This window comes from Oncorhynchus kisutch, linkage group LG13 (genome assembly GCF_002021735.2).
Source record: "Oncorhynchus kisutch isolate 150728-3 linkage group LG13, Okis_V2, whole genome shotgun sequence".
Taxonomy (NCBI): Eukaryota; Metazoa; Chordata; class Actinopteri; order Salmoniformes; family Salmonidae; genus Oncorhynchus; species Oncorhynchus kisutch.
In genome coordinates, this window is record NC_034186.2 from 7,254,014 (window position 1) to 7,267,108 (window position 13,095).

The following is a 13,095-nucleotide window of genomic DNA, read 5'->3' on the forward strand; positions in this document are numbered from 1 at the left end:
TAGCAGTACCGAGTCGATGTGCAGGGGTACGAGGTAATAACATGGCTATATACAAGGAGTAGCAGTACCGAGTCGATGTGCAGGGGTACGAGGTAATAACATGGCTATATACAGGGAGTAGCAGTACCCAGTCGATGTGCAGGGGTACGAGGTAATAACTATATACAGGGAGTAGCAGTACCGAGTCGATGTGCAGGGGTACGAGGTAATAACATGGCTATATACAAGGAGTAGCAGTACCGAGTCGATGTGCAGGGGTACGAGGTAATAACATGGCTATATACAAGGAGTAGCAGTACCCAGTCGATGTGCAGGGGTACGAGGTAATAACATGGCTATATACAGGGAGTAGCAGTACCCAGTCGATGTGCAGGGGTACGAGGTAATAACTATATACAGGGAGTAGCAGTACCCAGTCGATGTGCAGGGGTACGAGGTAATAACATGGCTATATACAAGGAGTAGCAGTACCCAGTCGATGTGCAGGGGTACGAGGTAATAACTATATACAGGGAGTAGCAGTACCCAGTCGATGTGCAGGGGTACGAGGTAATAACATGGCTATATACAGGGAGTAGCAGTACCCAGTCGATGTGCAGGGGTACGAGGTAATAACATGGCTATATACAGGGAGTAGCAGTACCCAGTCGATGTGCAGGGGTACGAGGTAATAACATGGCTATATACAAGGAGTAGCAGTACCGAGTCGATGTGCAGGGGTACGAGGTAATAACATGGCTATATACAAGGAGTAGCAGTACCGAGTCGATGTGCAGGGGTACGAGGTAATAACATGGCTATATACAGGGAGTAGCAGTACCGAGTCGATGTGCAGGGGTACGAGGTAATAACATGGCTATATACAGGGAGTAGCAGTACCCAGTCGATGTGCAGGGGTACGAGGTAATAACATGGCTATATACAAGGAGTAGCAGTACCGAGTCGATGTGCAGGGGTACGAGGTAATAACATGGCTATATACAGGGAGTAGCAGTACCCAGTCGATGTGCAGGGGTACGAGGTAATAACTATATACAGGGAGTAGCAGTACCGAGTCGATGTGCAGGGGTACGAGGTAATAACATGGCTATATACAAGGAGTAGCAGTACCCAGTCGATGTGCAGGGGTACGAGGTAATAACATGGCTATATACAAGGAGTAGCAGTACCGAGTCGATGTGCAGGGGTACGAGGTAATAACATGGCTATATACAGGGAGTAGCAGTACCCAGTCGATGTGCAGGGGTACGAGGTAATAACATGGCTATATACAGGGAGTAGCAGTACCCAGTCGATGTGCAGGGGTACGAGGTAATAACATGGCTATATACAGGGAGTAGCAGTACCCAGTCGATGTGCAGGGGTACGAGGTAATAACTATATACAGGGAGTAGCAGTACCCATTCGATGTGCAGGGGTACGAGGTAATAACATGGCTATATACGGGGAGTAGCAGTACCCAGTCGATGTGCAGGGGTACGAGGTAATAACATGGCTATATACAGGGAGTAGCAGTACCCAGTCGATGTGCAGGGGTACGAGGTAATAACTATATACAGGGAGTAGCAGTACCGAGTCGATGTGCAGGGGTACGAGGTAATAACATGGCTATATACAAGGAGTAGCAGTACCGAGTCGATGTGCAGGGGTACGAGGTAATAACATGGCTATATACAAGGAGTAGCAGTACCCAGTCGATGTGCAGGGGTACGAGGTAATAACATGGCTATATACAGGGAGTAGCAGTACCCAGTCGATGTGCAGGGGTACGAGGTAATAACTATATACAGGGAGTAGCAGTACCCAGTCGATGTGCAGGGGTACGAGGTAATAACATGGCTATATACAAGGAGTAGCAGTACCCAGTCGATGTGCAGGGGTACGAGGTAATAACTATATACAGGGAGTAGCAGTACCCAGTCGATGTGCAGGGGTACGAGGTAATAACATGGCTATATACAGGGAGTAGCAGTACCCAGTCGATGTGCAGGGGTACGAGGTAATAACATGGCTATATACAGGGAGTAGCAGTACCGAGTCGATGTGCAGGGGTACGAGGGTAATAACATGGCTATATACAGGGAGTAGCAGTACCGAGTCGATGTGCAGGGGTACGAGGTAATAACATGGCTATATACAGGGAGTAGCAGTACCCAGTCGATGTGCAGGGGTACGAGGTAATAACATGGCTATATACAAGGAGTAGCAGTACCGAGTCGATGTGCAGGGGTACGAGGTAATAACATGGCTATATACAGGGAGTAGCAGTACCCAGTCGATGTGCAGGGGTACGAGGTAATAACTATATACAGGGAGTAGCAGTACCGAGTCGATGTGCAGGGGTACGAGGTAATAACATGGCTATATACAAGGAGTAGCAGTACCCAGTCGATGTGCAGGGGTACGAGGTAATAACATGGCTATATACAAGGAGTAGCAGTACCGAGTCGATGTGCAGGGGTACGAGGTAATAACATGGCTATATACAGGGAGTAGCAGTACCCAGTCGATGTGCAGGGGTACGAGGTAATAACATGGCTATATACAGGGAGTAGCAGTACCCAGTCGATGTGCAGGGGTACGAGGTAATAACATGGCTATATACAGGGAGTAGCAGTACCCAGTCGATGTGCAGGGGTACGAGGTAATAACTATATACAGGGAGTAGCAGTACCCATTCGATGTGCAGGGGTACGAGGTAATAACATGGCTATATACGGGGAGTAGCAGTACTGAGTGGGTGTCAGTGTGTGTGGGTTGGGGTGTGGGTGTGGGTTGGGGTGTCAGTGGGTGTGTGTGTGGGTTGGGGTGTCAGTTTGTGTGGGTTGGGGTGTCGGTGTGTGTGTGTGGGTTGGGGTGTCAGTGTGTGTGTGGGTTGGGGTGTCAGTGTGTGTGTGGGTTGGGGTGTCAGTGTGTGTGGGTTGGGGTGTGTGTGGTGTAGGTTGGGGTGGGTGTGGTGTGTGTGCAGTGCAAGAGAGTTGGAGAATAAAGGGTCAATACAGGTAGTCCGGGTAGCCATTTGATTAGCTATTTAGCAGTCTTGTTTAGCAGTCTTGTTTAGCAGTCTTGTGGCTTGGGGTAGAATCTGTTCAGGGTCCTGTTGGTTCCAGACTTGGTGCGCTGTCTGACTGACTGACTGGCTGGCTGTTCAGTGTTGGCTCACTATCGGCCCCTCACCACACCATTACTGAATCATTCTTGCTAACCCTGTCTGGCAGGCCTTTTCAGCTGCTGAGTACCCTGGTACTCACTCAGCTATTGCCAAACACAGACCGAGCTAATCCCTGATGGGTCAACTCTGACCCGAGCTGAACCCTGATGGGTCAACTCTGACCCGAGCTGAACCCTGACCCTGACATAATACATTTATCCCCACCACAACTGACATTACACATTTACAGTTGAAGTCGGAAGTTTACATACACCTTAGCCAAATACATTTAAACTCAGTTTTTCACAATTCCTGACATTTAATCCTTGTAAAAAGTAAAGATCACATTATTTTAAGAATGTGAAATGTCAGAATAATAGTAGAGAATTATTTCTTTCAGCTTTTATTTCTTTCATCACATTCCCAGTGGGTCAGAGGTTTACATACGCTCAATTAGTATTTGGTAGCATTGCCTTTTACATTTTTTTAACTTGGGTCAAACGTTTCGGGTAGCCTTCCACAAGCTTCCCACAATAAGTTGGTTGAATTTTGGCCCATTCCTCCTGACAGAGCTGGTGTAACTGAGTCAGATTTGTAGGCCTCCTTGCTCGTACACTCTTTTTCGGTTCTTCCCTTCACATTTCCTATAGGATTGAGGTCAGGGCTTTGTGATGGCCACTCCAATACTTTGACTTTGTTATCCTTAAGCCATTTTGCCACAACTTTGGAAGAATGCTTGGGGTCATTGTCCATTTGGAAGACCCATTTGCGACCAAGCTTTAACTTCCTGACTGATGTCTTCAGATGTTGCTTCAATATATCCACATAATTGTCCAGCCTTATGATGCCATCTATTTTGTGAAGTGCACCAGTCCCTCCTCAGCAAAGCACCCCCACAACATGGTGCTGCCACCCCTGTGCTTCATGGTTGGGATTGTGTTCTTCGGCTTGCAAGCCACCCCCTTTTTCCTACAAACATAACTATGGTCATTATGGCCAAACAGTTCTATTTTTGTTTCATCAGACCAGAGGACATTTCTCCAATGTCCTCTCCCCATGTGCAGTTGCAAACCGTAGTCTGGCTTTTTATGGCAGTTTTTGGGCTGTGGCTTCTTCCTTGCTGAGCGGTCTTTCAGGTTAAGTCGATATCGGACATCTTCACAAGGTCTTTTGCTGTTGTTCTGGGATTGATTTGCACTTTTCACACCAAAGTACGTTCATCTCTAGGAGACAGAATACGTCTCCTTCCTGAGCGGTATTATGGCTGCGTGGTCCTATGGTGTTTATACTTGTGTACTATTGTTTGTACAGATGAACGTGGTACCTTCAGGCGTTTGGAAATTGCTCCCAAGGATGAACCAGACTTGTGGAGGTCTACAATTTATTTTCTGAGGTCTTGGCTGATTTCTTTTGACTTTCCCATGATGTCAAGCAAAGAGGCCCTAAGTTTGAAGGTAGACCTTGAAATACATCCACAGGTACACCTCCAATTGACTCAAATGATGTCAGTTAGCTTATCAGAAGCTTCTAAAGGTATGACGTCTTTTTTTCTGGAATTTTCCAAGCTGTTTAAAGTAGAGGTCGACCGATTAATCGGAATGGCCAATTAATTTGGGCCGATTTCAAGTTTTTAAAACAATCGAAATCAGTATTTTTGGACACCGATTTGGCTGATTTATTTATTTAAATTAAAAGTGTGCACCTTTTATTTAACTAGGCAAGTCAGTTAAGAACACATTCTTAACTGCCTTGTTCAGGGGCAGAACGACAGATTTTTACCTTGTCAGCTCGGGGATTCAATCTTGCAACCTTAAAGTTAACTAGTCCAACACTCTAACCACCTGATTACATTGCACTCCACGAGGAGCCTGCCTGTTACGCGAATGCAGTAAGCCACGGTAAGTTGCTAGCTAGCATTAAACGTATCTTTATAAAGACAATCAATCATAATCACTAGTTAACTACACATGGTTGATATTACTAGTTTATCTAGCGTGTCCTGCGTTGCATATAATCGATGTGGTGCGTATTCGTGAAAAAGGACTGGCGTTGCTCCAATGTGTACCTAACCATAAACATCAATGCCTTTCTTAAAATTAATTCACAGAAGTATATATTTTTAAACCTGCATATTTAGCAAAAAAAAATCCAGGTTAGCAGGCAATAATAACCAGTTGAAATTGTGTCACTTCTCTTGCGTTCATTGCACGCAGAGTCAGTGTATATGCAACAGTTTGGGCCGCCTAATATACCAGAATTGTACATAATTATGACATAACATTGAAGGTTGTGCAATGTAACAGGAATATTTAGACTTATGGATGCAACCCGTTAGATAAAATACGGAACGGTTCCGTATTTCATTGAGATGGTATTTACCGGATTCGACCATATTAATGACCTAAGGCTCGTATTTCTGTGTGTTATTATGTTATAACTAAGTCTATGATTTGATAGAGCAGTCTGACTGAGCGGTGGTAGGCACCAGCAGGCTCGTAAGCGTTCATTCAAACAGCACTTTTGTGCGTTCGACAGCAGCTCTTCGCAATGCTTCAAGCATTGCGCTGTTTATGACTTCAAGCCTATCAACTCCTGAGATTAGGCTAGTGTAACCGATGTGAAATGGCTAGCTAGTTAGCAGGGTGCGCGCTAATAGTGTTTCAAACATCACTCGCTCTGACACTTGGAGTAGTTATTCCCCTTGCTCTGCAAGGGCTGCGGATTTTGTGGAGCGATGGGTAACGCTGCTTCGAGGGTGGCTGTTGTCGATGTGTTCCTGGTTCGAGCCCAGGTAGGAGCGAGGAGAGGGACGGAAGCTATACTGTTACACTGGCAATACTAAAGTGCCTATAAGAACATCCAATAGTCAAAGGTTAATGAAATACAAATGGTATAGAGGGAAATGGTCCTATAATTCCTATAATAACTACAACCTAAAACTTCTAACCTGGGAATATTGAAGACTCATGTTAAAAGGAACCACCAGCTTTCATATGTTCTCATGTTCTGAGCAAGGAACTTAAACGGTAGCTTTTTTTACATGGCACATATTGCACTTTTACTTTCTTCTCCAACACTTTGTTCTTGCATTATTTAAACCAAATTGAACATGTTTCATTATTTATTTGAGGCTAAATTGATTTTATTGATGTATTATATTAAGTTAAAATAAGTGTTCATTCAGTATTGTTAAATAAATAAAACAAACAGGCCGATTAATCGGTATCGGCGTTGAAAAATCATAATCAGTCCAACTCTAGTTTAAAGGCACAGTCAACTTAGTGTATGTAAACTTCTGACCCACTGTAATTGTGAAACAGTTGAATTATAAGTGAAATAATCTGTCTGTAAACAATTGTTGGAAAAATGACTTGTGTCATGCACAAAGTAGATGTCCTAACCGACTTGCCAAAACTATAGTTTGTTAACAAGAAATTTGTGGAGTGGTTGAAAAACTAGTTTTAATGACTCCAACCTATGTGTATGTAAACTTCCTACTTCAACTGTATCCCCACCACAGCTGACATCACACATGTATCCCCACCACAGCTGACATTACAGAGGACCTGCTTCCTTTTTTTCCGTTTGGAGGTGTAGTTTAAACTTGATTTTTTATTTTATTTTTTAAACACAGTATTACATGGCAGAAATGCAATTTGATATACACATTAAATGGTACTCAGACATATCTGTTATACATGATTTGATATATATGGTATTTTGGGTCCTGACTATCGCAGATCGTGAGCTTTTAATCCCACCCTGCGCTACTCTCAGCCTATCCCACCCCTCCGCTACTCTCAGCCTATCCCACCCCTCCGCTACTCTCAGCCTATCCCACCCCTCCGCTACTCTCAGCCTATCCCACCCCTCCGCTACTCTCAGCCTATCCCACCCCTCTGCTACTCTCAGCCTATCCCACCCAGCGCCGTAGACTGCCCTCTCCTGTTTCCACATTTTAAGTTACTTATTCGCAAATTCATTAAAAACATATTTTTCCTCATCAATCTACACACAATAAATACCCCATATACCCCATCTTTGTACTTTGCTCCGATCATCTTTCCCTCGACCCTGACTAGTCTCCCAGTCCCTGCTGCTGAAAAAAATCCCCACAGCATGATGCTGCCACCACCATACTTCACTGTAAGGATGGTGCCAGTTTTCCTCCAGACGTGATGCTTGGCATTCATGCAAAATAGTTAAATCTTGGTTTCATCAGACCAGAGAATCTTGTTTCTCATGGTCTGAGAGTCCTTTAGGTGCATTTTGGCAAACTCCAAGCGGGCTTTCAGGTGCCTTTTACTGAAGAGTGGATTCTGTCGGGCCACTCTACCATAAATGCCTGTCGTGACGTGACTCATGAATGCGATCATCAAATCAATTAACTGTTTAAAACGACGATTAAATTAATCATGTAACAATTAACTCATTAGCAATCTTGGGGCACCACGGAAAAGGTTTATTTAATGAGTTACCGTTTCCTGAATTAACTCACATATCAGAATATATCATCTTAGGCCTCCATTCATTACTATTACCTCGTATCAGTCTCATTCTGAATGTCACATAATCTGTCAAATCTGCACCAACACTAGTTTACATGATGATTTAACGATACAAATAGGCTAAATTATTTATTTACGAACTAAATAATCACACAGAATTACATAAACCAACACACACACACACAGGATAGATTATACATTGATTACTACATAATGCAATGAGAAGTGAACTAACCCGATTTGACGGCTGGTTACACAATGAACAGTGGTGGGGAAGAGAGCGGGAGAAGGAGAGAACAAGGAATTCAACCATCGTACATACAGTTGAATAATACGCTCATCGTTTATGTGGATATTTAGCACCCTAACAACCGCTCATTCGGATTTAGAATTGCAATGTACATATTTACGCTTGTATGTCTGTCATCTCTCTGTTGAAATCGCCCGATCAGTCTGTGACGAATAGTTAGACAAAAAGTCTCTGGTTGTCCACCGGAGGTCACCATCTCCTTAGTCGTTGTAGTAGGTTTCCTTCGTTCTGGAAGTGTTTCTTTAGAATGGATACATCAGACGTTCCAATGGTCGTTTGATAGAGAAATGTTCGGGTTTGTTATTTTCTCGTCTTCAGGTTGAGTGTCCTAGACTACGTTACATGCAGAGCTGCAGGCGGTGCATGTCTAGTCTTCTCTGGGTTTTAGTGGGTCTTAATATTTTCTGGTCTGGTAGAGGAACTATTTTACATGTGTAGTCACAGCTCCACGCTTTCTGGTCTAGTAGTTTTAAACCATTTGTGATGTCCGGCTTACCGTCCGTGTACTGGTCTAATGTACATTTCATTAGACCAGGAGTCCTTTTATGAACACACTGGAAAAAGGGGTGTTCCATCCTTTTGGCATAATGTCTGTGTTCACGTGGGCATGGTTACTGACTGGGTAAAACTTTACATGAAAAATAATTCTAATTTACAAGGCAAAAATCACATTTTATCTTCTGACAGTTTCATATTTAATCATACATGTTTTACAACATTTAGATGTAACTCTGACATATATACATTGTAACCTCTTAAAGTTACGATGTTTCCGTTTATAACGTCTTTAATGGTATCACAAATGATACAACATAATCATTGTTTGGATCCCCACCGACCATTTCCCACATTCTTTATGTGTTAGGAGTATTGTTTCATTATCCACTTTTCGATGTTGAAGTTCTTTGGGCAAGAATCTCTCTCTACCACTCAGACATTCCAATCTTGGATACTGAGAGTTAGAAACCATTTACGACTGGTTAAGTCATAAAACCAACCCAACTTTCCCCCTCTTCGAGTCTCATAGCAAAGGGTCTGAATACTTATGCAAATAAGGTATTTCAATTTTTTTTGTTTTAATAAATGTGCAAACATTTCTAAGTTTGGGGAAAATAGGATATTAATTATCATGTTTTGTAATGTACTCAATGTTATGTGGACAACTAGAAATACCTAGGTGTCTGGTTAGACTGTAAACTCTCCTTCCAGACTCACATCAAACTCCAATCCAAAATTAAATCTAGAATTGACTTCCTATTTCGCAACAAAGCCTCTTTCATTCATGCTGCCAAACACCTTTGTAAAACTGACCATCCTACCAATCCTCGACTTCGGCGATGTCATTTACAAAATAGCCTCCAATACCCTACTCAACAAATTGGATGCAGTCTATCACAGTGCAATCCGTTTTATCACCAAAGCCCCATATACTACCCACCATTGCGACCTGTACGCTCTCGTTGGCTGGCCCTCGCTTCATACTCGTCGCCAAACCCACTGGCTCCATGTCATCTACAAGACCCTGCTAGGTAAAGTCCCCCCTTATCTCAGCTCGCTGGTCACCATAGCATCTCCCACCTGTAGCACACGCTCCAGCAGGTATATCTCTCTAGTCACCCCCAAAACCAATTCTTTCTTTGGCCGCCTCTCCTTCCAGTTCTCTGCTGCCAATGACTGGAACGAACTACAAAAATCTCTGAAACTGGAAACACTTATCTCCCTCACTAGCTTTAAGCACCAACTGTCAGAGCAGCTCACAGATTACTGCACCTGTACATAGCCCATCTATAATTTAGCCCAAACAACTACCTCTCCCCCTACTGTATTTATTTATTTATTTTGCTCCTTTGCACATTCTTCCACTGCAAATCTACCATTCCAGTGATTTACTTGCTATATTGTATTTACTTTGCCACCATGGCCTTTTTTTTGTTGCCTTTACCTCCCTTATCTCACCTCATTTGCTCACATCGTATATAGACTTGTTTATACTGTATTATTGACTGTGTTTTGTTTTACTCCATGTGTAACTCTGTGTTGTTGTTTATTCCACGTGTAACTCTGTGTTGTTGTTTACTCCATGTGTAACTCTGTGTTGTTGTTTACTCCATGTGTAACTCTGTTTGTGTCGGAATTGCTTTGCTTTATCTTGGCCAGGTCTCAGTTGTAAATGAGAACTTGTTCTCAACTTGTCTACCTGGTTAAATAACGGTGAAATAAATAAATAAAAACTCCAATGCTTTTCAAATGTATTTTTAGATTTGTTTTGTAACTGAAAATAAAGTTTGAATTGAAAAATTTGACTCATTTCTCCTCTCTCTGTTTTGCAGACTGTGCAGTGAACGTTCACAAGAGTTGTCGGACGCTACTAGCTGAGTGTAACAGCAGCAAGAACAAGGTATGTGTCCAATGGTCAGCACTCCTGAATACTTTTTTTAGTTATTCACACCTACTAATTTAGATCCCAAATGTCTTGCACTTACGAGCAAGGTAATGTCCTTCGTTTTGCCAATGCGAAGCGTCTTAAGTGGTTCTCTCCCTCCAATTTAACGTTGTCCATGTCTTTGCTTCGTTACAGCAAGTTTACACCATTTGGCTTTTTCCATGTTTTGTTGTTACAAAGTGGGATGCAAATTGATTTGTCTTTTCTTTTTTTTTTGTCAGTGGAAGTAAAATTCTAATATTTTGTATTAAAAAAATATGTAGAAAATAAAAAAAATACACTAATATCTTGCTTAGATAAATGTTCAACCCCCTGAGTCAATACATGTTAGTCACCTTTTGGCATGTTAGTCACCTTTCTGGGTAAGTCTCTAAGAGCTTTCCTTCACCTGAATTGGGAAACATTTGGTCCGTTTATTCCTTTCAAAGTTCTTCAAGCTCTGTCAAATTGGTTGTTGAACATTGCTAGAGAACCATTTTCAGGTCTTGCCATATATTTTCTATCAAGTTTAAGGAAAAACTGTAATTTGTCCACTCAGGAACATTCACTGTGTTCTTGGTAAGCAACTCCAGTGTAGATTTGGCCTCGTGTTTAGGTTATTGTCCTGCTGAAAGGTGACTTCATCGCCCAGTGTCTGATGGAAAACAGAATGAGCCAGGTTTTCCTCTAGGATTTTTGCCTGTGCTTAGCTCCATTCAGTTTATTTTTCATCCTGAAAAACTCCCCAGTCCTTAACTATTACAAGCATACCCATGACATGATACTTGACAATATGGAGAGTGGTACTCCGTAATGTGTTGAATTGGATTTGCCCCAAACATAACACTGTATTCAGGAAAAATAGTTAATTATTTTTATGATTTTTTTTTGCAGGATTACTTTAGTGCCTTATAGCAAACAGGATGCATGTTACGGAATATTTGTATTCTTCCTTCTTTTCACTTTGTCAATTAGGTTAGTATTGTGGAGTAACTACAATGTTGTTCCATCCTCAGTTTTCTCCTATCTGAGTTAGGAAGGACGCCTGTATCTTCGTAGTGACTGGGTGTTTTGATACACGATCCAAAGTGTAATTAATAACTTCACCATGCTCAAAGGGGTATTCAATGTCTCCTTTTTAAAATATTTTTACCCATCTACCAATAAGTGCCCTTCTTTGTGAGGCATTGGAAAACCTCACTGGTCTTTGTGGTTGAATCTGTTTGAAATTCACTGCTAGACTGAGGGACCTTTACATAATCTCTGTACCACAGATAATTGTGTCATTCAAAAATCGTGTTAAACACTTATTGAGAGTGAGTCCACATTACACTATTACACTATAACATTACATACATAACACTATAACTATTACACATTACACTATTTTCTTTAGATCCGAGCCCCCGTCCCCACAGGAGGCCGTCATTGTAATTAAGAATTTGTTCTTAACTGACTTGCCTTGTTAAATAAAGGTTAAATAAAACAATTGTAACTTATAACAAAAGCACATTTTTACTCCTGAATTTATTTAGAACACAACAATGGGGTTGAATACTTATTGACTCAAGACATTTTTGAAAATTAATTTTGTAAAAATGTGTAAAAATAATTCCACTGATATTTTAGGGTATGGTGTGTAGGCTAGTGCCAAATCTCAATTTAGTCCATTTAAAATTCAGTCTGTAACCATAAACATTCAGATAAAGTCTAGGGGTGTGAATACACTCTGAAGGCACTGTATATAATTCTCCGCTTGAAACTTGTGTTTTTCTCCTGATAGAAGGATTCTCTGCATAGGACCTCCACAACAGCGTCGCCGATCCTCGGTGAGTGGAAAAAATACACACACACACACACACTTTTGTTATCCTCGTGGGGACCTAAAAACCCCTAACCTAACCTTAACTATTACCCTACTTGTAACTAAACCCCTAAGCTTAAAATAGCCTTATCCTCCTGGGGATGTGGGAAATGTCCCCACGAGGGAGAATTTGACTTGTTTTACTTTCCTTGTGGGGTCTTTTGGGGATTTCAGGTCCCCACAAGGTTAGAACAAGAACACACACACACACGCTAACTTTTCGCCCTTCAAAGCTACAACATTGGAATGATCACATCCTCTCCCCATTCCCCCTCTCCTCTCCCCATTTCCCCTCTCCCCATTTCCCCTCTCCACATTCCCCCTCTCCACATTCCCCCTCTCCACATTCCCCCTCTCCACATTCCCCCTCTCCCCTCCTGTCGCAATTATCTTCTCCTCTCTCCATTCCCTCTCTCCCCTCTCCTCTTGTCCCAATTCTCCTCGCCCCTTGTCCCAATTCTCCTCTCCCCATTCCCTCTCCCATATTTTCTCCCCCCCCCCCCCCCATACTCCCCCCCCCGTACTTTTCCTATCTCTACTTCCCTCCTCGTCTCCCCATTCTCACTCCTCCTCGGCTTGGCATCCATATGCAACAAACCGATTGGCTCAACTGACTAATAACAGGGCAGTGTGGAGGCTGTCTCCATCCCAACCAGAAATAGACCGGTCCTGGAGATGGGTTGGAGACAGTTATATAGCCTCTGTTTGTTTACCTCCACCATGCTGCCCTGTGATTGGTCAGCCCTGTTTTGGCCTATGGATGCAAGGTAGGAGAGGAGGGAAGGAACATGGGGGATAGAGAGGGGTGACAACGAGAAGGCAAGAGAGTGATGAGAGGAG

General features: G+C 42.6%; 1 protein-coding gene across 1 annotated transcript in view; it reads left to right on the forward strand.

Annotated features, from left to right (window-relative positions):
* The window catches only part of LOC109879506 (rho guanine nucleotide exchange factor 18), a 111,580-nt gene that overhangs the window by 31,820 nt on the left and 66,665 nt on the right, over positions 1–13,095 (forward strand). Inside the window, exons 11-12 of the mRNA XM_031838024.1 lie at positions 10,300–10,367; positions 12,175–12,220. Coding sequence (XP_031693884.1) covers positions 10,300–10,367; positions 12,175–12,220 — 114 coding nt within the window. The remainder of the gene's footprint in view (positions 1–10,299; positions 10,368–12,174; positions 12,221–13,095) is intronic.